General features: G+C 66.6%; 1 protein-coding gene across 4 annotated transcripts; it reads right to left on the bottom strand.

Moving 5' to 3' along the window:
• Positions 1-1,102: 1,102 nt before the first annotated feature.
• TTYH3 (tweety family member 3) lies at positions 1,103-26,414 on the bottom strand. Of its 4 annotated transcripts, XM_086376726.1 has the most exons (15): positions 26,149-26,414; positions 12,421-12,590; positions 12,143-12,254; positions 11,782-12,002; positions 11,390-11,485; positions 11,161-11,233; positions 10,801-10,876; positions 9,745-9,800; positions 9,015-9,107; positions 8,302-8,394; positions 7,236-7,372; positions 6,603-6,776; positions 6,091-6,166; positions 5,339-5,439; positions 3,798-3,935 (listed from the first exon to the last, which is right to left on the bottom strand). In XM_086376726.1, exons 1-14 carry the CDS (start codon positions 26,269-26,271, stop codon positions 5,371-5,373), a joined length of 1,569 nt encoding a protein of 522 aa, XP_086232852.1. In that variant the 5' UTR covers positions 26,272-26,414; the 3' UTR covers positions 3,798-3,935; positions 5,339-5,370. The 4 variants fall into 4 exon arrangements, with proteins under 4 accessions (XP_086232851.1, XP_086232854.1, XP_086232853.1 ...); XM_086376725.1 differs by lacking the exon at positions 5,339-5,439 and having other exon boundaries at positions 1,103-3,935; XM_086376728.1 differs by lacking the exons at positions 5,339-5,439; positions 26,149-26,414 and adding an exon at positions 25,466-25,617 and having other exon boundaries at positions 1,103-3,935.

Below are 26,414 nucleotides of genomic sequence, written 5' to 3' on the forward strand. Positions count from 1 at the left end.
TGTAACCTGGGCCTCTTTCCCCAGGAATCAGGCAAATCGGAAACCACTGGACCAGGCTGCTGATGTGTGCTGGGGGCAGAGGCTCTGCCCAGTGGCCCTGCCAGCCCAGGCACCCACGGGGGTGAGAGCCAGAACCTGGGTGTCTTCCATGGAGCCTCGCGGCTCCCTTTGCCTACAGGTGCACCCGGCATGGGAGACAGATTCTCTCCTGGGAAAATGTGCCTCCCCCAATTCCACAGGCCCTGACGATCTTCCTGTGAGGTGGGGGTGTGTGTCTTGCCACCCTGGGTCATGTGCCCTTGGACAGCACTGTGCCTTCCCCAGCCGGCTTCTCAAATGAGAACAAGAATGATCCTTCCTACCTCGGAGGGCAGGGGTTGGGTCCCTGCTCAGGCCACTGATAAGGACTCTGGGGAGGCGCCCCAGGAACCGGAGCCCCGCCTCGGGTTACACCGGGGGACTCAGGAGATGCTCCTGGGGACACACCATTTGGCCTCTGCCCTCCTCCAGCAGCCCTGCCCAGGGCCAGCTCTGTCACCTCTCCTGGTGACCGGAGACGGGGACCCTCCGCACAGCAATTCTAGTCTCCTCAAGGCCTCTCCAGCGCAAGATGTACAAATAGGTCTTTCAAGACTAGAAACCACCGCTCCCTGCGCCAGCAGCTCCGCCCACCCGTGTCACACCCCGCCCATCGGACCTCGCCCCATCAGGCCCGCCTCCCGGCGAGGCCCCGCCCACCAGACCCTCCTCCCACGGGGCCCCGCCCCGTCAGGCCCTTCTCCCCGCCCACCAGACGCTCCTCTCCGCGAGGCCCCGCCCCACCCTTCTCCTCACGAGGCCCCGCCCACCAGCCCCCGCTCCCCGCGAGGCCCCGCCCACCAGGGTCCCCCAGGCCCTAGTGGCTCCCGCACGTGGCCGCCTGGCCACAAACCTGGGAGGGTGCCAAAACAACTCAGGAATAAGAGGCCTGTTTTTTAAAATTTGTTTATTTTAAAACATGAAACCCAAGCTGAATAGAAACCACAGAAATTACATTGACGAGTTTTAGTATTTGCCAAGAAAAATAAAACCCCCAGCGAAATAAAAATCAAACCCCAAACCATTTTACAAAAAAAAAAAAAAAAGCTTAAAAAAAAAAACCACACACACACCCAGAAACACAGCGACAGCACATACAGCCATGGCCCTATGGAAGTTTGGAGAATGCCAAGCGGTTCAGGCCTCGATCCCCGCTCAGAATGCTAAATCGATCTTGGGTGGTGGGGGCGGGGACCGTGGAGGGGGAGTCTTAACAAAATAACTTGGAGAGATATATGTAACAAGTATAAAGTGGTGTGGCACACAACCATTATGGTTTAAAAAAAAAATCCCGCACAAGAGGCCCCGGTCCCTGCTCGTCCCCCTTTTGGGACCATCACCCACGCACCCGCTCCCCGGCTGGGCGGGGGTCCTGGGACGGGGAGGGATTGGCGCTTGGACTGGGATTGCATAGTGAGATGGGGTGGACATGGAGGGGACATCCGATCAGGCCAGGGGACCTGGGGACCGGGAACTTGCGCCTGCCCGCGGAGCCCCATCGGGGAGGGACCGGCCTGGAAGCCCTCCTACCCGCGGAGCCCCCGGGGCCCTCGCCTTCTCATCCACGCGGTCGGGGACCACCGCCCGAGAAGCAGCAGGGCCTGCGGTGGGGCGAGGACCGCAGGTGCGGGATGTGGAGGCCCTGGGCCCGGACTGGTTTAGAAGGGCCTGAAAACAGAGCAAGAAGAAAACCAAGGGCGGGAGGCCCCCCCCACCCCCCCACCCCACCCGCTCAGGACCGAGGCTTGGTCTTGCTGCCCTTTCGACGTCCGCGTATTCCTTTGTGCACCATTGGTGACTGGGAGGAGCTGGGCGGGGACTCGGGCGGGCGGGCACGCGCACGCGCACTCGCAGAGCTACGCCAGCAGGTCCGCCACCGGCTCTCAAGCTTCTACATTCACATTTCGGTGGCCTCGCGGCCTTTGTGCTTCCGAGCCGCCCCCGGGGCAGCACAGTTGGCGCTCCCTCGGGCCGAGGCAGAGGCAGGGAGGCTCCACCTGGGCAGGGGCGCCCAGAGAAAAACTGGGCAGTTGGGCTGTGGCTCTGGCCTGTGGGGGGCCCGGGACAGGGCACCGGAAGCCCCTCGGTGAGGTCTGGCCATGTGCCAGGGCTCAGATGCGCGGCAGGGGGCACCTCTGTTTGCCCACTCACTGCCCCCTCTCCCGGGCAGCCTCTCCCCTGTGGTTAGAGGGCCAGGGGCCACTGCAGTCTAGCCTGGGCCCACCCATCCTTTTGGTCCCAGACACCAGCACACAGAAGAGACCTTGGAGAGAGGGGAGGCGGCTTCTCTGCGGGCCGCCTTAGGGAAGGGGCGCTGCCCTGCCGCTCCAGGGGGAGCCCCCCACAATGTCTGTAAACTGCCGGGCCTCGCGGGCGCCGGTGGCCTGTGCCCCCGAGGGGCGGCCCTGTGGCTCTCTGCTGCCTCTGGAGGGACACAGGCCAGAACCGCACCTGGCCTCTCGGTGGCCAGCTGGCTGGGCGGGGCAGGCATCTCCCCGCCTTGACCTGGGGACGGCCCCACCCTCTGCGGTAGGAAAACACAGCACTGCACACGAAGCCAAAAGCACCTTAGGAAGCCTTGCTCCCACTTCACAGGTAGGAGCCCGAGGCCACAGGGGCCTCGGTCCTACAGCCGAAGGGACGTTCATTCCTGAGGACATGGTCCCTCGGGGGCAACACCTGCCCAGGGAGGGGTCTCCAGGCCCTCGGGCTGCCTCTTGGTCTTGACCCCCCCAGCAGCGCCCCGAGAAGAAATGCCTTCTCCACCCCAAAACCCAGCCGGCTCTTTGGGGCTTCATCTCCGGCCTGGACTTGGCCTCACGCTCGTGGACCGTGGGGTGCCCAGGGCGATCTCTCTCTCGGAGGCTGGAGTGAGGTTAGTGGTTAGTCCAAAGAGGGGCGGCGGGGGCCAAGGGCACCGTCACAGCCGGCTCGGGGGCAGCTCCCAGGCCGGCCTGTCCTGGATGCAAAGGGAACCGGGAAGGGGTGGCAGCCGGCCTGCAGCCCCAACCGCCCTAGAGATGACAGATGTGGTTAGTGCAAAGAGCGAACTGGGCGGAGCTGCCGAGTTTCCGGGGGTGAGGGTGGGGGTGGGTGGCAGGGGGTTTGGCACCAGGAGGGCGGCCGGTACTAGGTCAGCAGCCTGGGCTCGGCAGGCACCTGTCTCCTGCCACCACGGACGGCCAGATGCCACGGGCGGGGGCTGCTGCGGGGAGAGAGCGGTGCGGGGAGGGAAGCAGAGAAGGGGGTACCCCCTGGGAGGCTTCTGGCAACTGAGGCGGAGGAGCCTGGGGTGGGGCGAGAGAAGGAAGGACAGACGCTGCAGGTGTGCAAGGGCGCCGCGGGGGACTCTGCACGCGGCAGACAAGCAGGCGGGCGCACACGCCATCGCTCGAGACGCCTGGCACCGAGGGGGCACCGTGCCCGGCAGCCTGTGGAAGGAGAAGGGGCAGACGCGGCCCAGCTGTGTGGGGGGGGCGGGGGCCAGCAGGGCGGAGGCGCGTGGGGGCCCGGGCAGCGCGAGCAGCACCCCCAGGTGTCCAGGCTTGTGACGGAGGAGAGGATGCGGGCCCAGAGCCCCCGCGTTGCCCCAGGAGGCAGGCCAGGTGTCTGTCTCCGCACCCCTACAGGAAGGGAGGGCAGGGTCGAGTGGCGGCAGAAGCCCCCACGGCGGGCCCGGCGTACGCGGGGAGGGTCCGGCAGGTGGCCATGGGTGCAAGCAGGGAGGCTGGCACGGGAAGGAGCGGGGCGATTGGCACGTGGGGCGGGTGGCGGCCGGGCGTCTAGTGCCCACTGCTGCTGGACTCGGGGCGAGGCTGGCTCGTGGCGAGGTACTTGGCTCTCATGCTGGAAGTGTACTGGAGGGAGAGAAGGGGAGGCCGCCGGTCAGCGAGCGCTGGGTGCGGCTGGGCAGGGCCTTATGGGCTGGCGCAGAGGCAGAGCGGACAGCCCCAGGGGATGCGGCTCTGGGGAGCCCGCTGGTCCAGGCACGGTAGGCGTTCGGAGCCCCGTTCCCCAGGCCCAGGAGGAGGACCAGCCCCTCTCCCAGCGAGGGGAGCCCATCAGCTCCTGACCCCCATCTCGGGCATGGAGCTGGAGCGTGGGGGTGCCCCGTGCACCCCACACGCCCAGGACCTGAAGGCCCCATAGCGCAGCTGGGTGGCTGGGAGGAGCGTGTCGGCAAAGGCGGGGCCAGGTTGTGTCCAAGGGAGGGTGGGACAGTCCCCAAGGACCCAGATCGCCAGGGTCAGAGTCACTGGAGAGGTGGACCTGCAGCCACTCTGCCCTGGCCCCCAGGGAAGGAGCCGGAAAGCCACAAAGGCCCCTGGGGCCCGGGTGACACTGCCACCCACTCAGGTGGGAGCCAGACTGTGGGGCCTGGCGGACCACAGGCACGGACGGAGGCCACTGGGGGTGGGGACAGCCCACCCATCTTGGCCCTCATGTCCAACCTGAAGTGTGAAGGGCTCTCTTGCTATACACACATATGCACACGTGTGCTCAGAGTGAACACATGTGGAAGAGATGTGTGCTCAGAGCAGGCGGTGTACAAAGGGCCACACGCCCATCGTGGGGACAGAAGCCAAGGTGTGTGCCTAGGCTGCCAGCGGGAGGGAGCCGGCCCTGTGGGCACGCACCCCGCAAGCCCCAGGTGCCCACCGTGCGGGCATCAGGATGGACTCTGCCCCCTGGGCTCGGGGAGCCCTCCCAGGACTCCTGGTGGGTGGCCACGGAGGCGAGCTGGAGGAGGAAGGAGCAGCGGGCACTGGGAGCCGTGTCATCATTCCAGGGACATGCAGCGGGGGTCGGGGGGCAGCTCAGAGCATGGGAGGAGCCGTGGCGGGCGCCAGCACTGGGCGAGGGTGGCTGCGGCCGTCGGCATGCGTGCGAAGCACGCGCACGGTGACGCCTCGAGGGCCGGGTCTGCTGCCCCACCTGGGGCTCCAGCGCTCGGCCTCCCAAGCCCAGGCACCCAGCACTGGCGAGCACATGCTCCCAGGCCCGGGGAGACGGTCTCCTCCTCACGGAGGACGGCATGGGCGGCGGCCACCTGCAGCCGGACCAGGCGTGAAGAGGGGCTCTGCAGGAGGCTCGCTGCCCCTGGAGTGAGGGTGACAGCCCAGGGCCAGGGTCACTGAGACCCATGTACCTGCGCTGGCCCTGGGGCCTGCCGGAGCGGGTGGCAGTGAGCAGTGGGCGTGAGGTGCAGAGGTGTGGGCGGGCAGGCGGCGCAGGGCAGGGGGCCCAGCTGGGTCAGTACCTGTCACTCTGAGGACACGGCCACCACAGCCTTCAGGCACTGTTCAGGGGCTTAAACTGCCAGCCCGTGTGGCCGCCAGAGTCCAGGGCGGCCAGATAGCGCTAGGAGAGTGCGGGGCAGGAGGAGTGCAGGAAAGAGAGAGAGAGAGGGCAGCCTCAACGCCAGGCGAGGACCAGCCCGGGGCGGGCCACCGGGAGCCCGCGCAGCCTGGGGCCAGGGCAGGCCCGAGGTCAGTGCCGTGACGCGGTGCCCAGTGGGGCCACTGCACCAGGGGGCATGTGTGTCTGAAGCCAGATGGCCCTTAGGTTCTCAAGCCTGTTCCTGGAGGCCTGCCACCTCCAGGAAACGCTCCAGGACCCCTGGCCTCGTAAGGTGCTTTCTTTGGCACCAAATCATCCTAACCCCTTTTTCACATCTCATTCCCAAGACCAGAAGCGAAGCTAGAAGAACCCAAGACCAGGCCCATCTGGAAGAACCTGGGGGGAGACCTGGGTCGAGTTCAGGAAGCTGAGAAAGCAGAACAGGGCTCAGGTAGGCGGAGGTGCCCTGGCCTCCTGGAAGAGCTCGCACGCACAGGCCACTGGCCCGCCTGAGGGCCCCGGCTGGGGCTCCCCCTGCAGCCCTGCACCGAAGGCTCAGGGCAGCCTGCGGGGCCCATGCCGCCCGGGAAGCCACCGCGGGCATGAAGCGGCGGGGCGGAGCCCCCACCCTGGCCTCGGACCCCCCACTCCAGCTTCTGCCCCGAGACTTACTGAAGGCGGCGGGGACTCGCGCCCAATGAGGGGGGTGTTCTCACAGCGAGGGTTCTGGAAATTGGCATTCTGGCTCCTGAGGTGAGGAGAGGGCCCTGGGTCAGTGGGCTCACCTGGGAACCAGGCAGACCCCATCCCACAGATGGCCCGCTAGTGAGCGCCTGGGGTCCTGAGCCTAACACACAGAGAGGGGCTGCGAGCACACCCACGGCCGCCTCTGCCCACCCCAGCCCGGCCGGAGCCTCGCCCACCCGCCCCAGCCCACCACATGTCCAGGCCTGGGGCCCTTGGCCACAGGATCCCACGTGCTGACCACAGACTCTCCGTCTAACAGTGGTCCCTGTGGCCTCCACCTAAGGATGTGGCAGCAGCAAGCACTCAGCCCGGGAGCCCTGCCCCGTGTGCAGGACCGTCTCTGCCCTGGCTCCGCCCCTCGCCCAGGCACCCCAGGGCAGCGGCCCCACCCCGAGCTGCCTACCCAGTGCCCGCCGCGCTGCGCGCGCCCGACTCACATGTACTCGGTGACCGGGGCGTTGCTGACGGTGTGGGCCGCGGCTGGGATGCTGGCCTCGCTGCCGTAGCTGCTCCCGCAGCTGTACAGGCTGGGCATGTGGACACGATAGAGACTGTCGTGCGCCTGCCGCGGCCCTGGGGCGGCCTCCTCCTCCCCGTCCTCGTCGGGGCCTCTGCGGGGAGGGACACCGGCGTGGGATCAGGCCTGATGCTGAAGCGGGGCCACAGGCCAGAGGCCAGCTCTAGGGCAGACGTGCCTGCTTGCAGTCCTGGGTCCGCGGGGCTGTGGGTAAGGCTCCCGGGACACAGGGGTGCTGCCTGCCTACTAAAAGGCGGGGCCGGGGCTGTCCGGGGAGCACAGGGGCCGGTGCCCGTGGACAGCCCCAGCCTGCAGGACAGGGCTCAGGCAGGGACCCTGCCCCCGCCGGCTGCTCACTCACCCGTCTCCCAGGCTGGGGGCCCCTCTAGGCCGGGCGTGAAGAGGGAGTGCCCACCTCAGACCCATCGGCCTAGGCCTAGTGGTGGCTGCATAGCCCCGGGAGCGTCAAGGGGCGGGGACTGCACCTTGGGGAGTCGCGGAGGCGCGGCCCCCGGCGCCGTGCGGCCCCCCAGGCAGGCCCAGGAGTACTCACCTCTTTTGCTGCCAGGTGTGCGGGACGCTGCAGACGACGGAGCTGAACATGAGGGCCGTGACAAAGGAGAAGAGGGCCAGGTAGATGAGGCCCTCGACGCCGTCGTAGCAGAAGCCGGTAAGGGCCTGCACGTAGTCCTGGGGCCGGGTGGGGGAGAGAGAGCGGGAGACGCCCAAGGTGAGATGGAGCGCGTGGGCCTGAACCATGCCAGACCCAAGGCGGGCAGAGGCCCCGTGACCCGCCCCGCCCCCGCTGCCCCCTCCAGCCCCTCCCCCAGCCGCTTCCCCTCCTCCGCCCCTCCCCCAGCCGCTCCCCCTCCTCCCACCCCTCTCCAACCGCTCTCCCTACTCCCTCAGCCACTCCCCTTCCTCTCCCAGCTGCCCCCTCCTCCCACCCCTCCCCCAGCCGCTCCCCTCCTCCCCAGCTGCCCCCCTCCTCCTGTCCCTCCCCTAGCCACCCCCTCCTCATGCCCCTCCCCCAGCCACTTCTTCTCCTCCCCTAGCTGCTCCCCCTTCTCCCGCCCCTCCCCTAGCTGCTCCCCCTCTTCCCCCAGCTGCCCCCTCCTCCCGCCCCTCCCCCAGCCGCTCCCCCTCCTCCCCAGCTGCCCCCCTCCTCCTGTCCCTCCCCTAGCCACCCCCTCCTCATGCCCCTCCCCCAGCCACTTCTTCTCCTCCCCTAGCTGCTCCCCCTTCTCCCGCCCCTCCCCTAGCTGCTCCCCCTCTTCCCCCAGCTGCCCCCTCCTCCCGCCCCTCCCCCTCCTCCCCAGCTGCCCCCCTCCTCCTGTCCCTCCCCTAGCCACCCCCTCCTCATGCCCCTCCCCCAGCCACTTCTTCTCCTCCCCTAGCTGCTCCCCCTTCTCCCGCCCCTCCCCTAGCTGCTCCCCCTCTTCCCCCAGCTGCCCCCTCCTCCCGCCCCTCCCCCAGCTGCTCCCCCTCCTCCCCCAGCTGCTCCCCTCCTCCCACCCCTCCCCCAGCTGCCCCCCTCCTCCTGCCCCTCCCCTAGCTGCTCCCTCTCCTCTCCCAGCTGCTCCCCACAGGGCCCAAAGACAGCTCTGGGAGGCTCTCACCAGGTGCAGGCTGCGGCAGTCCACCAGGGCAGTGAGATGCTGCAGATTCACCTCTGTGCCGTTCAGCACCTCCTGAACACGAAGCAGGGGGTCCTGGGGGGTGGGCACCACGAGAGGTCAGCACAGCGCTCAGGAAAGGGTGGCGAGCCAGCCAAGGCGTCCCTCCACCCCTCACCTGCCAGCAAGAACCCCTCCTTGACTGCCCCCCAGCCTTGGCACAGGCCCTGAGGACCCTGGGCTTTGAGAAAAGGTGACCCCCCAAATCTGTGCCCTGGCCTTGGGGGGCGGCTGAAGGCGTGAGGACAGCGGGGAGCGTGGGGCCCACAGCGCCTGTGCACACGCCACCGCTGCGGGCCTGCACTGTAACGGGAGCAACAGCAAACACGCATGCGTCTCCCGACACGGACCTTAAGACTGTTTTAAGGAACAGTTTAAGACAATGAAAATTTTCACAGTATCTTAAAGGACAAAACATTATCCAGAATACTCTGAGCAGTATGACCCTGGTGCTATAGTGTGTGTGTGTGTGTGTGTGTGAGCATCACTAAACCTACCCAAGTCCTTGGGGGCATGAAGGGAAGGATGGAAGGAGGGGAGGACCAGATCCCCGGCAGGGTCCCCCAGGAAGCACCTGAGCAGTGACTGCACCTGCCTTCCTCTCAAGGTGACGGGAGGGAGCTCGCCGGCTCCAGAGCTGGCCCCCAGCCCCTCACCTTGGTGGCAGGATGCTCCCACGAGACAGTCTTCAGGAGCTCAGCCACCACGTCCTGCATCTCCACCAGCGCCTTGTGGCTGCCCGACAGCTTCTGCTCCACAGAGAGGCTGCTGAGTCCCGTGCGGGTGGGGCGGCCCGTCTTCCTCCCCGAGGTCCCCAACCCCCCACGGGGCAGGCTGGCTCCAGTGCCAGCAGCTCCCGCAGCCCCAGGGCCGTCCAGCCCGTGGGGCCCCGAGCTCCTGAAGTGGGACGGCTGTGCCCAGCAGTCTGCTCTGTGGGACACCTTTCCTCAGCCCCCAGGATGAGCACACAGAGACAATACAGACCAAGGAAAGTACAGCATCTTTAAAGTAGATACGCAGTCCGGAGGACCCAGAGGGCCGCACGGGGACGTGGGGTGACGGGCAGTGGGCTATGTGGTTTCCCTTCAAATCCACATCGGCCCAGACAGTGACTCCACACGGTGGGCACAGGACCCCTCTGCCATGGGACACTCCCAGGCTCCTGCTTTGCCCGGGAGGCATCCGGCTCTGTCGTAAAGGGCAGCCCGGGAGATGCAAGGTGCCCAGGGACTTGGAGGCATTAAGCAGGCCACCCTGAAAGGCTTGTCCCCACCAGAGTGGGGACCCCAGGGGCCCTGACGAGGTGGGGGGCCTCGCGGTCGGTGGGCGTCTGGGAGTGGGGGCCAGGGCACCAGATGCTCTGCAGAGGCAGGGCTGAGCTCTCACCTGCTGGAAGGGGTTGGCGGCGTGAGGTGAGCAGGCCAGGTAGTACTGCAAGATGTCTGCGGAGAGAGGTGAAGGCGGCCCAGTGACTCCGGCTGTCCGCATGCACTGTGTGTGTCTACATGCCCATCTGTGTACACGTGTGTGTGTGTCCACGTCTGCGTGTATGCTGAATGTACGTGTGCTTGCTTGTATCTTTCCGTGCATGCGTGTATCCGTATGCACGTGCCTGTGTGTGCATGTCCGAGTGTAGGTATACCTATACTCAGATGCTCCTGTCTGTACACACAGATGTCTACGTGTGCACGACTGTATACGTGTGTTGCACATACTTGTGCACGTGTCTGTGTCTGTGTGAGCGTGCAGCTGTGAGAGGGAAGTGGTCTCCAGGGAGCCTGGGGCCAGGGCCCAGACCCTTCTGCCCTGAGCCGTATTCCTGCAACGGGCACAGTTCCCTTGGAGGGCTGCCTCATCCCTCCCCTCCCTGGGAGCAGCAGACAGGCCATGGTGGGAGGTGGGGGGCAAGGAGTCAGAGGTCAGCTGGGCAGGCATCTGCTCACAGACCAGTTGGGCAGAACAGTTCTTAGGCCAGAATGTCACCCCAAAGAGGGTGCAGGGGGCCTGCCTGCTCATCCCCATTAAAACAGGTATCCATCGTGTCCAACACTCAAAGACGGGGATTCACGCACAATTCTGATTTTGCAAACCTAGGGGTGCTGAGCCCAGCCAGAGCTGAAGAAAATCTGTACCCCAACCACTTAACCCTGGCCCCGCCCCACCCTGTGCCCTCTGGCCCCTCTGGGGGGCTTTCTGGGGTCCAGCGCTGGGTGGGCACTGGGAGCAAGGCCTGGCAGAGCCCAGGGCAGCCTCTCCATGCCGCATCTGTACTTGGCCCTGAGGTCTGGGCTCCTATGGAGCTTATGTTGGAAAACAGAAGCGAGCACGCACTTGGCGCGAGCCGCCTGTCCAGGGAGCCGGCACGTGGCCTGACCAGACGGCCTGTGGCTCGCGGGCAGGGGCGGGCACTTGCGAGTGGTTGGGACTCGCCCGCAGACTCACCCCCGCTCAGCACAGAGTGCTCTTCCACCATCCGGGCCACGTAGGTGTCGGGGTCCACACAGAAGTCACTGGAGCCCTGGGGTGGGGGCAGGCAAAGAGGATGGGATACCAAGCTGGGCCCCTGAGCCCTCAGCTCTCAGGGATGGAGCCTGGCCCCCCAGCATCTGCGTGTGGCTCAGGAAGGTGGTGCGGCTCTTTGGGGCTGGGGGTGGGGACTGACTCGCTGTGTGCGTGTGACCGGTCCCCTGCCTCTCAGGATCCCGGTGTCCCGCGGAGGAGAGCAGGGAGGTGAATGTGGCATCCCCACCCCGTCCCCATGCTCCGCCAGCAGACAGGCACCCCCGCCCCTCCGTCACCTACCACAGACACAGCCAGCTCCAGGCCCAGGGCGCCCCAGCTGATGATCAGGGCCAGCACCCCCAGCAGGCAGACCCTTGGGGCAGAGAGAGTCGGTTGGCACTCTCCAGGCTGGGGTGAGGGCTGTGCCCCACACCAGGCTGGACCCGAAGACGAGGGAGGGCGGGTCAGGGCTGACCTGGGGGATGGGTGCCACAGCTGCCCCAGCCCCTGCCTCAGGGCCCTGACTCACCCTACCAGGATCCCCTTGGAGCTGCGGATGAGGCCAACCAGCACCAGCAGGCAGATGGCCACGTCAAGCAGCAGCAGGCCCAGGTAGCCCAGCCACCTGCAGGGACACGGCACGCCTAGGCTGGGCACAGGGCCAGTCCCAGGGTAGGAGCAGGGGGTGCTGGGCAGAGCTGGGCAACAGCCTGGGGCCCAGAGGAGCGTCCACGGGCAGTTTTGGGTATGGAGATTGGCCTCTGACCTTGTAACAGACGTCCCCATGGGGGACTCCTGCCAGTGACCACCAGTGGCCCCAGCCCCTCCCCCAACAGGACCTCAGGCACTGGGAGCTGGAAGCCGACCGGCCCAGAGAGAGGAGCGGACACCAGCGGGGGCAGGCAGGAGAGGGGGACGCACCTATACCAGTCGTAGAGATCCACCTGCTCAGCCAGCGCCTCCAGCGACACGGCTGGGTTCCTCCAGAAAGGGATGGCCACCGTGTAGCCCAACAGTGTCTGCAGCAGGCCCTGCAGCCGCTGGACCGCCCGCAGGGGCTCTGGCCGCGTGGCCAGCTGCCGCTCCAGGCTCTGCAGGCTGGGCTCTGCCGTGCGGTTCAGGGCGGCTGCGGTGTCCCACACCTGCTCCAGGTTGGAGGAGACAATGAGCTGGGGCTCCCGCACTCTCCGGCACACGCCCACGTCTTGGTCTCACACACATGCACATCCACGGGTGTAGGAGCAGGAAGAGGCCACCCCCACCGACCCATGCGGCCACTCACGCGGTCCTGGACCCCTGCCACCGTACGGTTGGCGTGGCGGAGCGAGTAGGTGGCCCGATGGATGCCGTCACTGGTCTCCCCGTTGCCATAGAACCCCACGGCGATACCGGCGCTGGGACAGGATGGGGCCGCGTGAGGTCGCGGGCCTGGGGTCTCCCCAAGGGACTCGGCCTGCCCGGCCCCTTCCAGCCTGGCCCCGCCCATACCACGCCCCAACAGCCCCGCCCCTTCCAGTCGGACCACGCCCCCGATGGCCCCGCCGCGCCCCGCGCGCTCACCTGCAGACCAGCGTGGCGATGATGACGCACCAGGCGGTGCAGCAGCAGTCTGCGTCCAGGTGCTCCTCGCTCTTGCGCCGCCGGCAGCACAGCCAGAAGGAGTAGAAGAGCAGGAAGATGAGGTCCAGGGCGAGGCAGGCCAGCGCCGCGGCCCCCAGCAGCAGCAGCGCCTGAGAGTGGTGGGGAAGCAGTGTTGGAGCAGGGGGTCCCAGGCTGACTCTGCACCCAACCCCAGGAGCGGCCAATCCCACCGGTGTCCCTGGCCCAGGGGCCACAGGTCCCCAGCACCTGAGTGATGTGCCTGTGCTCACCCTGACCTGGGACCCCAGACTCAACGTCTTCGTTCCTAGACATCTGGGCACCGTCGAAGCCCCACTTGCAGGGGTCAGGTGGGCAAGACCATGGGATCACCTCTCCTAACCCCTCCCAGGCCTTCTCTGGACACCCTTTGGCTGCCCTTGCTGCAGAGACAACCAGCCGTCAGGGGGACCTGGAAACACCTTTCTCATCTCTTAATTCTCAGCGGTGTGGCAGAAAGCCTGGGCAGCCATTGTGGGGTGGTATGCCCCAGGCCCACCCACCCCTGCAAGGCCTCCTTGAGACCAGAAGCTCAGCCACTGAGGCACTAGGACTGCTGGATCACAGCCCTGGTGTGCAGGGACTGTCTCCCGGGAGATGGTTGCCAGGCAGCAGATGGAGGATGGCACTCCCTACCCTACCAGGAGCCAGCTGGCCCCAAAGGCCTCCTGCCCGGCCCAGCACCCCGGCTGACCCTCACACCCCAGGGCAGGGCTCTCCCCTGCACCCCCAGCCGTGGTCCCTGAGGGCTGCTGTGCTGTTTGGGGGCCTCTGTCCTCCCTATGAAGTACAGAATGGGCACCTTCTTGGGAGAGGCCAGGGCACCAGTGAGGTTGCAGCGTAGGTGGGTGGGCCTGACAGGACCTGACCACCTGCTCACCCGCTGGGTGGCGCAGGAAGCAGCCTGTGTGCTGGCTCCAGAGGGGCCGCCACTCATCACGGTCCCGGGGGCTCACGTTAGAGGGACTCTGAGGCCAGGCGGGTAAGTGTGTTCAAGATCACACAGGGACACCAGCCAGGCCACAGCAGGGAGCCTCTGGTGGCCATCAGGGGCCTGCCAGAGAGACAGGTGCCAGTCACGGGGGTGAGTGCTCATCTTAAGGTGCCTAGCATCGGCTGCAACCCCCACCCCGCCCAACGCTGCCCACAGCAAACTAAAGGGTGCTTGGAAAAGCAGTCTTGTGGGTGGGCTCTGCCCGCGCATGCACAAGCTGGGCACCAGGCACAGGGGCGGATCCTGCAGGCCCCCTCCTCACCGCTCAGATGGGTCACTGCCTCCATCCTGCCTGCAGGCTCCTCCCCTAAATCCTCAACCAGAACCCGCCGGCAGTGAGCTCCCGACCCCACGCCCTGCCTGCCTCAGCTCCCAGGATTCTGCAGGCCCCGATGACCAGCCCCAACTCAGCCCTGCGTTGGCAGCAGCCACCACCCCCTCCTCCCCCAGCAGGAGGCTACCCTCTGGTCCCCAGCAGTCCTCTGGCCAGCTTTCTGCTCCACAGACCTCGTACCTCCTCCTCTCCTGCCTGACCCCACCCCACCCCCAATAAGCACATCTACACACGTCCTCTCGAGGAAATCCTTCCGGGGGTGAGGAAGCCAGGGATCAGGGGTGCAGGGCAAGGGGCGCCCAAGCTGGGGCCCTGAGACCACCCAGCCTGGCAGCGAGCGAAGCCAGTGTCTACAGGGTCATCAGGACTCATCAAAGAGCTCGCAGGCCTCGACCACAGCTCAGGCGGAGCCAGTACCACCCACTCCTGTCCGTCCTGTGATAAGCGTGACTGGCTAAGCAAGACCCCAGCACCTGGGACGAGCCTGGGGTGGGGCTAGGGTGAGGGGGCACCGCTCCTGTGGGAAACGTGGTAGGTGCCAGGGCCTGGCGGGCCACCAGCAGACACAGCCTCTGTCTGCGGGGCTGCCACGCTGGTGGAGGAAGCAGGCGCCGAGGCCTGCAGGGTGTGAGCCGGGGGCTATGGAAAACCCAGGAAGCAGGCCCAGCGGGAGCAGCAGCGCAGGTCAGCGTGGACGCAGCCCAGTCCAGCGGGCCAGGGAAGCACGCTCCGGGCAGAGGCCGCCACAGCTGACCGCCCAGAGGGCACTGTGCCAGGCCGGGCGCTCAGGAAGCGCTCCGGGATCTCCTAGGCTTTGATTTGTCTTTTTTATTGTTGTTACTGGTTTTCTTTTTTTCCTTTTTTTGGTTTTCCTTTTTAAACCACGAACCGTACTACCTTTATAATTACAACACAAACCCAGAAACGTGTTAGTAGCTCTTTTCAGCCAGGCGTGGGAGGCGCCTGGCCCGCACCCAGCTCCGCCGCGTGAGTCCCAGCGCGCCTCCCTCCCGCAGGCCCGCTTCCCCTCCTGGGGACCGACATGCCCGCGCCCTCCCTGGCTGCCACGTGATCGTGATCGCGGGAGCCGGGCGGTGTGCGGTGGAGCTGCAGTGCCCCAGGAGCAGAGGTCAAGGGGAGGGACGCCCTGGGAGTCGCCACCAGGAGGCCGAGGACCGCCAGCTGCTGGACAGGGTGGAGTGGGGGGCGGGGGAGCTCCTGCCCAGGCCAGTGAGCGGCTGGGCCCGAGGGGCCCCGAGTATTGGGGTCAGACGCTGCTCCGCCTGGTACCAGGAGCTGACCTAGTCAGTGCCCCTATGCCTCAGTTACCCTGTGAGTAACACAGAGGCAGGGCAGCACCGAGGAGGGCGTGAGCTCACAGGTGTAAAGGCTGAGAGCAGCGCCTCCATCAGGGAGCCCCCCGGGGTGCCGCTCCCACGCCAACGCCGCCCGGGAGGCTGGGTCCCCACTGCCAGAGAGGAGTCCAGGCCGCTCACGGACAAGATGAGTGTGTGCCTGCTCACGCCCACACACGCACGTTTATGCCCGTCCATGGCCACACAGGTGCACACGCTCCCTCGTGCCCACACACGCACACTCACACCCACACGCGTGCACGTGAAGGCGTTGTCCTGAGCCCCAGCAGCGGCGGGCGCAGCAGCCTGCACTGGAAGCTCTGTGAGCGTGGATGGGCCTGGATGCTTGTCACAGGCACAGCTGCCTGCCATGGGCCCTGCAAGCCACAGCCCTGGGGGAACAGCCGCTTCCCGCCCCCGCCCAGCCCCACCTCACAGAGCGGAGCCCACCTCCAGGGCCAGGAAGGCCTGGTCTGGGCCGTGAGAGTGAGCGCCTGTCCTGGGGCTCAGAGAGGGACAGCTGGGGAGGAGGCTGACTTCAGAGGCTTCCCTGGGGACAGCAGAGACCCCGGGGGCCAAAGTCTCCCCCTCAGCCCAACGCAAGGAAGCCGACCCCTGCCCTCCTGTCCGTCTGCCCAGCTCCAGAAGGCCCTTCCTGGGTGAGGGCGCCCCACCACTTCTGCGCTGGGCCTGTCTGCCCACAGCCCCCTCCCCCCCCGCCCCGCTGGGTGCTGGAAAGGCCTCGCTAAGCTCATCAGCCTGGCTGGGGCGTTGCTCCGTCTGGGCCTGAGGCCTGGCCTCCAGTGGACACTCAGGAACACGAGGCCCCTGCCCCCCACCCGAAGCTCGGACAGGACAGTTTCCCCTTGGATGGGGCTCGCCTTAAACCATGACCCCCCCGCCAGGCTGCTGGTGGGGCCCCCTGTGCGGCCCCAGCAGTTAGGCTGCGGGGGCCGAGGCCAGGACAGCCCCCCTCAGTCCCCTCAAAGAGGTGACAGCATCCTCCAGTTGACACGGGGTGGGGCCGGCCCTCGGGGCTCAGGGTCCCAGGCCCCTGACTCAAACAAGCCGGGCCCACGTGGGTGCAAGGGCCAGGGCAGGGCGGGGGCGCCTGGCCCCGGGCAGCAGCCTCCTCCAGCCCAGGGTCCCAGCTTGCCCTCTGCCCTCATCCTGAGGCCAGATTCCCAGAGAACAGCCTTCCGCTGGCACTCCCGCGGGTGCCCCTCCCCTCCAAACCGCTCGGGGTCCCGGCTGAATGGGAAATGTTTGGTCAGCATCTGGGCTCTGACCAAATGGAATTTTCCATCTGTGATGGAAGTGACGTCAGCACGCGGCCAGGCACTAGGGATCCTGTCCTGACCGCGGGCCACAGGGCTGGTGTCAGCGCCTGGAGCGTCGCAGGCTCGCTGCGAGGCCTCGGCTGGACACACATGCTCCCACTCCTCCAGGCCCTGCAGCTGCCGTTTCTCAGCCCTGGACCACCTGGCCCCTCCCAAGGCCCTGCAGCCCCTACCATGGGGCGTGTCCACTAAGGAGGCCTGGGCCTGGCCCTGTGTCCACATGTCCCACGGGCTGGGGGCCCTCAAGCCCCCACCCGCTCTGGAGACGCCTGACGAACCAGTGCTTGGGGTCTGAACTCACTCCGTCCAGGGCGGGCCCAGGCCCATGTCTGAGGCCTACTGGGCGAACCAATGAGGCTTCCACCTCCAACAAGTCCTCCCAGCGCAGCAAGGGGAGCAGGGCCAGGGGCCGCAGGGAGCGGTGGGCTGTGTGTGCAGGTGGGTGGTCCCAGCAGGGTGCAGGGAGCCCCAGCTCAGCCTCAGGCCGGCTGGCTGCAAGTGGGGGGACCCCGGCCAGGCCTGTGAGGGGAGGGCCACGCAGTGCCACCAGATGTTAATAACAGAAGCCCCTGGCATGGCGCTCAGCTCCACTGCAGACAGAGAGCATGAGGCTGCGGGCCTGTCCCGTCCACTGCCTGCCGCTGGCCTGCTCCTTCGGCACAGCCTGGACACAGGCTCACAGCGTCGGCCCAGCTGCACTGAGGTGCCCCAAGCCAGCAGGCTGGGAGGGCTGGCGCGCCACCCTGGGGCAGCCCTTCTGTGTGCCACCACACAAGGCAGGTCCAGCTGGGCGTCCTGGTAGCACGTGGCCTGGAGGCCTGCGAGGGGGCGCGCCCCACGCGGTGAGCTCGGCGGAACCGCGGACAAACTGCCGGCGAAACACCCGGTCCTCCCACCACACAGCCATTGTGCCACCCGGCAGCTGACCCTGAGAGCTGGCCGGCCCGCTCAGCCCTCTGCAAGCCGCCACGGCCCGCAGCCAGGCTGGGAGACCCTCCCGGGCATTCTGATGGGAAGTGGGGGCCTGCAGCGCCCCGCCTGCAGGCCCTGAGGCTGCATCCCTGTCACCCTGCCATCCCAGCTCCTGCCCCTTGGCCGGCCTCCTAGGGGAGACAGTGAGCACCCCGGGGTGGGCACGGCAAGGGAGACTTGCAGCCAGCAGTCCAGGGGAGACCGGGTGGGCTCTGGACGTCCTCCAGGTCACGTGGCTAGTGGGCGGGATAGGATCTCAGCCTGGGTGTATGACTGCAGCCTGAGGCCTCACTGCTGCTGGGTCAGGGTCTCTCCCTGGGCTGGAGCCCCCGAGAAGGCCACAGCCAGCCGGCCTGCCCCCCACCACGCGGGCCCTGCCCCCCCTCATGCCAACACTCTCTGGGAGGTAACATGACCAGGTGGTAAAGGGCAAGGCTCCCAAGAGGAGGCAAGTCCAAATTCCACCAGGGGCCTGTGAGCTCACGTGTCCACGCGCTGGCCACACCTGCCTCCCTGGGGCAGGGAGGCCGGACTCAGCACACACTGGGCCCTCGGCCCAGAGCTGGTCCCCAGAAACTAGCACACAAGTGTCCAGCACCGGGCCTTGGCCCTGGGGGCATGGGACCCCCAGACACAGCTTCTGCTGGGCTGGGCAGGCATCTGCCCGGATCTCCGCAGTGCAGAAGGGCTGAGGCTGTGGGAGCCAGACAGAGCAGGGGAGGGGCACAGAGGCTTCAGGGGGCGTCCCCTCAACCACCATCGTGGGGGTGGCGGGTGCCAGCAGGGCATGGTGAGGCGTGAGCACTCCCAGGAAGGGACAGTGAGTGAGAGCCAACCAAGGTCCAAGCTGCAAACCCGCACCCAGGAGGGCCCCTGGCAGCTGTGACCAGGCAGGGGACCCCCAACAGCAGAGCGAGGGCTCTGTGGGACGAGGTCGGGGCATGCGGGCGGAGTGGGGGGCCAAGGGACTCTCCAGCGCCTCCGGGGTCATCCTCCCTGGCCCTGGGACTGCCAAAGGCCCTTCTCCAGAGCAAGAGGCCAGGTAAGGGCGCCCAGGAGGCTGGCCGGACCCCACACCCAGGCGCCATCTGGGAACCCATAGAAGTCCTGGCTGGAGCCCTGGCCTGGGGAGGAGGGGGAGGGGGTCTCCTGCTGGGAAGGCCCCAGGCCACCTGGCACTGCCCACTCCCCCAGGGTCTGGGCCTGAGTGCCCTGGCAGCCCAGCTGTACCCATGGCCTTGTGGGTCCCCAGACCACCTGGGGCAGAGGTGGCCCATCTTCTAGCCCAGGGGCCTGGGGCCAGTAGGACCCCCAGGGCCCCTCGCACTGACATAACGGAGGCAGGCCCGGAGCCAGCCCAGGCCTCCTGGGGAAAGTTCTGGAAAAGGCCCCCCTCACCTCCTGGGCCGGGCTGGGTGGGAGCTGAGCTGCCTGAGCGGCAACCCCACCCCCAGCACACTCACTGTGGCTCCCACACGCTGGCCAGAAATTAAAAACAGATTTTCCACCAAACCAGGCTTGGGTTTCACAAATTCCAGGATGGTGAGCTCGTGGCCGTGCCGGGAGCGCGGGAGGGGCCCAGATTTCGGCCGAGCCCCCCGACCCGGTCTGAGGTCCAGGCTGCCAGCGGCACCTCCCCTCCTCACTCACTGCACGGCCCGCGCCTGGGGACCGGCAGTGAAGAGGTCCGGCGGCGAGGGGCTTGGGCTGAAGCCGCGGAGAGACGCCCAGCCCAGGACCCCTCCTGCGCCCCCCAGGCCTGGGGCCACGTGCAGGGGGGCCGAGACCCCGCCCTCGCCTCGCCCGCTCGCGGAGGCGACACCGAAGAACCTGGCGGCGCTGCAGCCCTCGGAGCCGCGAGTGCGTCTATTTCCGTCCCGGCGCCCTAACGCGTCTCCCGACCCAGAGACTCCGCGCTCTCCGCCAGCCGGCCTGCGGGCGCCGGCCTCAGACGCGGTCAGGAGCTGCCAGACGGGCGGGCGCACCAGCGGGGCCAGACCGGAGCCCTCGCGGCCCTGGGCGCCCCGCCCCACCCCGGGCCCGCGTCAGCCCCTAGGGGTGCCCGCGGTGTTCAGGACCCAGGTCGGGGTGAGCGCAGCCAGAGCAGGGGAGCCTGAGGGTGGCACCGCGGCTGGCACTCAGAGGCAGACAGAAGGGGTCACGCGGGCTTTGGGCAGCCTGGCCTCACCCTGCGCTCTCAGCCCACACGGGACATACCCAGCCACAAGGGGGGCCCTGAGGAAAAAACCAAGCCCCGTGAGGCATCTGCCCTCCGGAGCCCACCAGCCCCAGTGAGGGGACCCAGGAAGGGCTGGGGCACATGGGTGGGCATGCAGAGCCCAGGCCTGGAGTAGGGAGGGTGAGATGGGGCGGGGGTGGGGGGTCATAAGGGCCCCACCCGGCCCATCCGCTCCCTCAGGCCTGGCCCAGGGGGTCACTCCACCCTCCCCTTGGCCTGTTCCCTGAGGCACACCTCACATCGGGCACCTGCCCAGCTCTGGGCAAGGACTAGAGCGGCCTCATGGGCAGCCGGCACCAGACGTAGGCCGGGTCCTGCCTCGGACTCTGGGCTGGAGGCCTAGGGGCCCACTGCAGCCTTCGCAGCTGTGTCCACAGCACGAGGGACACGCGCTGCCTCGGCAGACGTCCACTGCCTGGGCCCTCAGGAGTCCTGCTGGGCAGGCCGCAGACGCAGTTCTGGGGGGCGTGTGCCATCCCCGTCTGCAGCAGGGACCCCGGGGCAGGCCAGGGCCCTCGGTTCGGGGGTGTCCTCCAGCAGTGAGGGGCTCCCCGCGCTGGGCACCGGTGCCTGGGGTGCGTCATCTGAGCCTCGCCGCGCGGAGCAGGAGCCCTACTGCACCCCCCAGCACCCAGGGAAGCCCCTGAGGGCCACGGGTGCGTCCCCGCGCAGCACAGGGCTGGGGCGGGCTCCCTGCAAACCCGGGAGACGGCATGAGCGCAGCTGGGCTCTTCCAGGGTCCTGCTGTTCCCACCCCGCCCTTGGTCACATGCCCCCAATCCCTCGGGGGCCACATGGGGTGCTTTCCACATCTGTCACCCAGTCCCTGGATGCAGATTCGGTTCCTCTTCCCCAGCCAAGGGCTCGGCAGAGCTCCTGTGGCCAGTGGGGGTCTGGTCCCATCCGCTCCTGAGTCCTCCTGAACTGGAGTCAGTGGAGGGAGCCAGGGAGCCACCCAACCAGCCTCGGACCCACACACAGGGCTGTGTCTGCAGGCAGGGGAGTGCCGGGCTGGAGCCGGAGGCTGCCTGTGGATTCCTGCTTCTGATGCTGGCTGGCCAGAGGCCTCAGTTTCGCTTCTGCAGGGGTAATGGGGTCCACCCCCAGGGAGGCCGTGTGGCTTCCCAGAAACATGCTTACGACACAGCCCGAGCCTCTCAGGGTCACGGACACCTGGCCAGAGCCTGATCCAGCGCCCCTGGTCAGAGTCAAGACAGCTGCCCGCCCTCCCTCCACGTCCCCGAGGCCAAGCAGCACAGTGCTGGGGACAGAACCAGGAGCCCCGAAAAGCCCCAAGATGGGGCCCAGCAGTGCAGACCCTAACCCTGACCCGCACAACACCAGGCCCCTCAGCAGGCGCAGATCTGGGCAGAGGCAGCCGCCCCTCCCAGCACCGTGACCCTGGCCAAGAGGCACACAGCCAGAGTCGGTTTCACCTGGCAGGGGCTTCCCGACCCCACCCCCCATGCATGGGCCCTGCACCCCCAAAGCCCGGCGCACAGATGCTGCCCACACAGGGGGTACTCAGCTTCCACACCCCCCTTGGCGCTATTCCTTTGGGGATGTTTCCAGCACTTGCAGCCTCAGAATCCTGACCTGAGAGGTCATGGCATGCTGGGCAAGCTAAGAACCCAGGACCAAGGATGTGGTCCCCAGGCTCGATGTTTAAAAGCAGGCGACAACTTCTAGTCTCAGGCGGCACCCTCCCCGGGTTTAAGGCAGGGACAGACTCCAGCTGTAGGGACTTCTTCCCTGTCTCCATGCTCTTTCCTACTCTCCAAATATTCCACGAAGGTGTCTTGGTTTCATAAACTAGAAGAGAGGCGAGAGACGCAGGTTGTAACCAAAGCAAATTTCCTTCTGAATGTGGGGACGATGCAGAGAGGGCCAGCCTCACCCGCGGGCACATGCAGACCCAGCCTGAGTCCGGAATGAAACCAAGGTGCTGTAGTCTATTCGAGGAGACCACCAGCCCCAGTGGGGCCCCCAAGTGGCCCTCCAGGCTGGGCTCACCCCCCACCCCCCACTACCCTGGGCACAGAGAACTCCCAGCTCAGGGGCAGCACTTTCAGACCCAAGGGACTCCCTGGGCCGAGGCCCAGGCTTCTCTCTGCTTCCAGGCCTTTGCGTGTGCCTAGAACACTCCTCCCCAAGGTCTCAGCCACCTCAGGCTTATCTTCAGGGTCTCAACAGGAACATCCAGGCACTCAGGGCTTTAATAAATAAACGGGCCCCACACACTGGACTGGCCTGGAAGGTGAGCTGGTGTGCCCACTGCATACCACACTCCAGGTGAGTCCTCACCCTCTGGGTATTCCAGGAGAGGGAGCTCCTCCTACAGGAAGCCTTCCCTGACTGCCGGGCTTCTGCGGGCCTAGTCGACCTGATCACAGCCCCACCACACCAGGCTGCAGGCTTCTCTAGCTCACAGGTTCGAGCCTCTCCTGAACTAGCAGAGGCAGTGAGCGAGAATGAGAGGGACAGAGGGCAGAGAGTGGGTTTGAACTCTACCTCAGGACACAGCGGGTGTGGGAGGCTTGGGAGAGAGGGGTTGGGAAGGGCTGGTATAAGTTAAGGGGGCAGTTCCCCCCAACTGGAACCAGAAAGAAAGAAGAAAGTCAAGTCGCTCAGTCGTGTCCGACTCTGCAACCCCGTGGACTGTAGCCACCCAGGCTCCTCCATCCATGGGATTCTCTAGGCAAGAGTACTGGAGTAGGTTGCCATTTCCTTCTCCAGGGGATCTTCCCAACCCAGGGACTGCAGAGTCTCCCACATTGTAGGCAGACACTTTACCATCTGAGCCACCAAGGGGAGCCCAGAGAGATGGTTAAAGCCACCCAAGTGGGTCCACCTTCACACAGGTGGGAAGCTACAGAGCTGGGGCCCAGGCCTGGCGCCCCCAGCCAGGCACTCCCACTCTAGTCTGCAGAGAAGGCAGGCTCTGAGACCAGCCCTACCCCCGCCCCCGCCTGCAGCCCTGGCCTTCACTGTGGACTCCAGATCGGCCTCAGGCCACTCCAGGTCACGGGCTGTGCAACCACCAGGAGGCCTCCTCCCTCCTCCGGGTGGAGTCCTCCCCCTGCATCCCACCACCAGCTGCCCCAGGGTTTGGGGAGTCCTGGCACCCTGGCAATAGCCCAGCCCCTGGGGAGTCAGACCAGCAGCCAGGCAGGCGGAGGCTGTGGGGTGGAGCAGCACAGAGCAGACCCCAGAGTCCCTTCCGCCCACTCCCAGCGCCTGCCAGCCCACCCGTCCCAACAGTCCCCAGAGAACCCACCCTCCTGCAGTCTGTCCACTCAGCAAACATCATGAGCCCCCAGGAGGCAGATGGACGGGCCACAGAGTCCCTCCTCTCCGGGATGGAGGCCTTGGGAACACGGGAGCCCAAGACCCTCAGTCCCCAAAGTAACTGCAAGATTTTAGGGTGCAAAATCCGATCTGATTCTGGCTCCTCGAGGGGCAGGAACAAGAGGCCTGAGGCAGGATTCTGGTCTACCGCCCACTTACCACTCACAAGAGCTGACTCATCAGAAAAGACCCTGATGCTGGGAAAGGCTGAGGGCAGGGGGAGAAGGGGCAGAGGATGAGATGGTTGGATGGCATCACTGACTCACTGGACATGAGTGTGAGCAAACTCCGGGAGATGGGGAAGGATGGGGAAGCCTGGCATGCTGCAGTCCATGGGGTCACAAAGAGTCGGACACGGCTGAGCGACTGGACAACAACCCGCTCGGTGTGTGATTCTGGGCCAATCTCCTCTTTAAGCCTCAGTTTGCTAATCTGCACAATGGAAACAGTTATGCTCACCTTCCAGGCTTGTATGAGAAAAGGCTACTGAGAGCCCCAGTGAGCACCCCCACACAGGGTTTGGCCCTGGGGTTTCCAGTGGGTTTCACCGGGCTCCTGGCAGTGGAAACAGCAGAGCACAAAGGCTGGTCTCCCCAGGCCACACCACCCCCGCTCCTGCCTCAGGCCCCACCCTCCCCCTGGATGGCCTCAGAAGCAGAGGCCCCTCTCTGCACAGCAAGAAGAGGACACCAGGCCCCTGTAGCCCAGGTGGGCGCCAGGCACAGACGGGCCCCCAGGCTAAGTGGGGCACCCCAAGTCAGGAGGACAAGGGGTTCCCCGTCCGCCAGCGGGACAAGGGCAGCTGTCCCCGCACAGCTACGAGTGCTCCACCAGGGGAGGCAGGGGGAGGCCCCAGGCGCGGCCCTCGCCAGACCACTGCCCACTTGCCCAGGAGGGGAGCTCCGTGGGTAGCACAGCCGGCACAGAGCGGGAGCGTGGGGCCCTCACATCCCTCCCAACCCTGCAAAGGAGGCGCCCCTGCCCAGATCTCAGGATGGCACGGGAGGGCAGGGGCAGGCCGCACGCCCAGGCCCAGCTCGCTCCACAGCCCCGAGCCGGCGGTGGAGGTGGCGGGGGATGGAGACAGGCTGGTTTCCACACCGTGAATTATTCAGTGGTTAATTCTGCTCCTCGAAGAGGAGGCGGGAGAGAGAGTGAGTCAGAGCCCTCCCACAGCAGGGCAGGAACAGCGCTCTCGGAGGAGGCCGGGGCACCAGCCGTGGTCCTCTCAGGGGCAAAGGGCCCTGCAGGAGGCCAGGCTCAGTGGGGGTCAGGGGGGCCCGGCCACCACATGAACGCCTCCACTGGCCAGAGGCATCGGCCTCTTGCTCACTTCCCACTGCAGGTCCAGGCAACTCAGCGGGCACCCCTAGGAGGGATGGCGGCCAGGTCAGCAGGGGTTGACAGTGTGTGCAGGTGGCAGCCCACGGGCCAGCGGGAAGGCTGTGTGGGTCACAGACACCCCGGTGCCCCTGGAGCTTCAGGACTGACGACCGGCAGAGAACTTCCTAAAGTAGGTGGCAGCAGAGCCTCGGGGACAGGTGTGGCAAAGTCACCCCAGGGGAAGCTCTGGGGGTGTGCAGGAGCAGTCACCCCACCCTGGTCAGCCCCACCGGGCTGGCCTTCTACAACACGGGCGTCCAGTTTTGTAAGAATCCTGCTGCCTTGGACATGCCTAGGCCAATCCCTCGCCCCCTTTCTAATCTGCTTAGAAACAGATCAGCAGGGCTGGGGAACCAAGCACCAGGTAAGCGCTGTGTGTGGGGCGGCAGGCTCCCTGCAGAGCTGGGGTGTTTCCGGTTCTCCTCCTCTGGGCAAGGGAGGCTGTGAAGACAGAGCTCTGAACGGGGGTGACTCGAGCCTCGGATGCTGGACGCCTGGGCCGTCTTGCGAGCAAAGCCGCTCCCCCTACTCACCCTAGGGCTCTGCATTCATCACCAAAGAGGAACTCAGACATGCTCTGGGTGACCAGGCACCCCAGTCACTGGGCCTGTGGAATCCGGATCCCCAGGCAGGAAGGAAGTGTCCACAGCCTGGTGCCCTGGCCCGCACTCAATGGCACTGGCATAGTGGTGGGGGTGGCAGTGGGGCTTGGCACGACCCCAGACCTAGGGCTCCACTGGTAGAGCCTGGTTCCTCAGGGAGAGGGCTGCAAAGGGTCTGTGCCCACCCCCACCCCACAAGCTCTGCCCAGACTCAGCCCCTTTCCAGCCTCCCAGCCTGAGGCCCATCTTTTGTCCCTGTGGCCAGGCCTCCCTCCGTCCCTCCCTCAGGGCTACAGGCAGTTGGATCTCCGGGCAGGCACTGTGTGTACACTCCATAGCTTGGTCCAGGCAGGGGGTCATTACCAGCCAGGGAGGACTGGCATCCACGCAGACCACTCACCCACTGAAATCTTGGCAGTGAGTGGCATTTCCCGGCTGGGGCTGAGGGGGCCAGGACTCCCCTCCTGGCTGCACCACTGCTCTCAAGCATGGACGTGGTTTCAGAGCCCTGGGTCCTCTGGGTCGGGGGCTCTGCGGGCAACACCCACCGACTGCCCCTGCTCAGGGGCCTGGGCAGACACACTGACAGCAGGCAGAGGGGTCTCCATGGAGGGGAGGGAGGCGGCTCCTCCTACCCCAGCAAGGAAGGAGGGTCTTAGCGACTCCAGAGGAGAAGGCTAGAATCGGGAGGAGGGCTGTGGACCCTCCATGCGGGCTGGGGGGGGTCCCCTTAGATTCTACAGCAGGGGAACCCCGTGACCAGGAGGAGACTCTCCAGAAGAACCGGGTGCTGTGCCCCACAAGGAGGTGTGGGCCATAATCCTGGATGCGGGGTCGGGGGGAGCCTTTAGACCCTAAAGGAGGAGGGGACCATGACACTCGGGGGGAAGAGGGCCCAGGGTCCGCGGAGGAAGAGGGGGCCGTGACCGCCGGTAGGTGACAGGAAGACTTTAGACCTTGCAGAAAGCGAGGGCCGTGACCCTGGGAAGGGGGATCGTGACCCGCGGGGAGGGGGGCCGGGACCCTAGGAATGGAGGGGCGGTGACCCGGGACCGGACCCGCGACCCAGGGAGCCCGCGTCACCTGCTGGTAGTCGCTGTCCTCGGGCCGGAACTGGCTGCTGGTGGCCTCCCAGTGCAGGTCGAAGTGGGGCAGCCGGTGCAGAAGGCTCACCCACCAGGGCGCCGCGTAGCTGACCCCGGCCATGGCGGGCCGGCCGCGGGGGCGCGCGGCCGTCGCGGGGCTCCCTGGCTGGCCTGGGGAACGGCGATCAGGGGCCCGCCGACCCCGGCCTGGCCGCCCGCATCGCCCGCGCGCTCCTGGGCCCGGCCCGGCCCGGCTCGGCCCGG

The sequence above is a fragment of the Bos grunniens genome, chromosome 25 (genome assembly GCF_055505025.1).
Source record: "Bos grunniens cultivar Pamir isolate PY7600 chromosome 25, Bosgru_T2T1.0, whole genome shotgun sequence".
Lineage (NCBI taxonomy): Eukaryota > Metazoa > Chordata > Mammalia > Artiodactyla > Bovidae > Bos > Bos grunniens.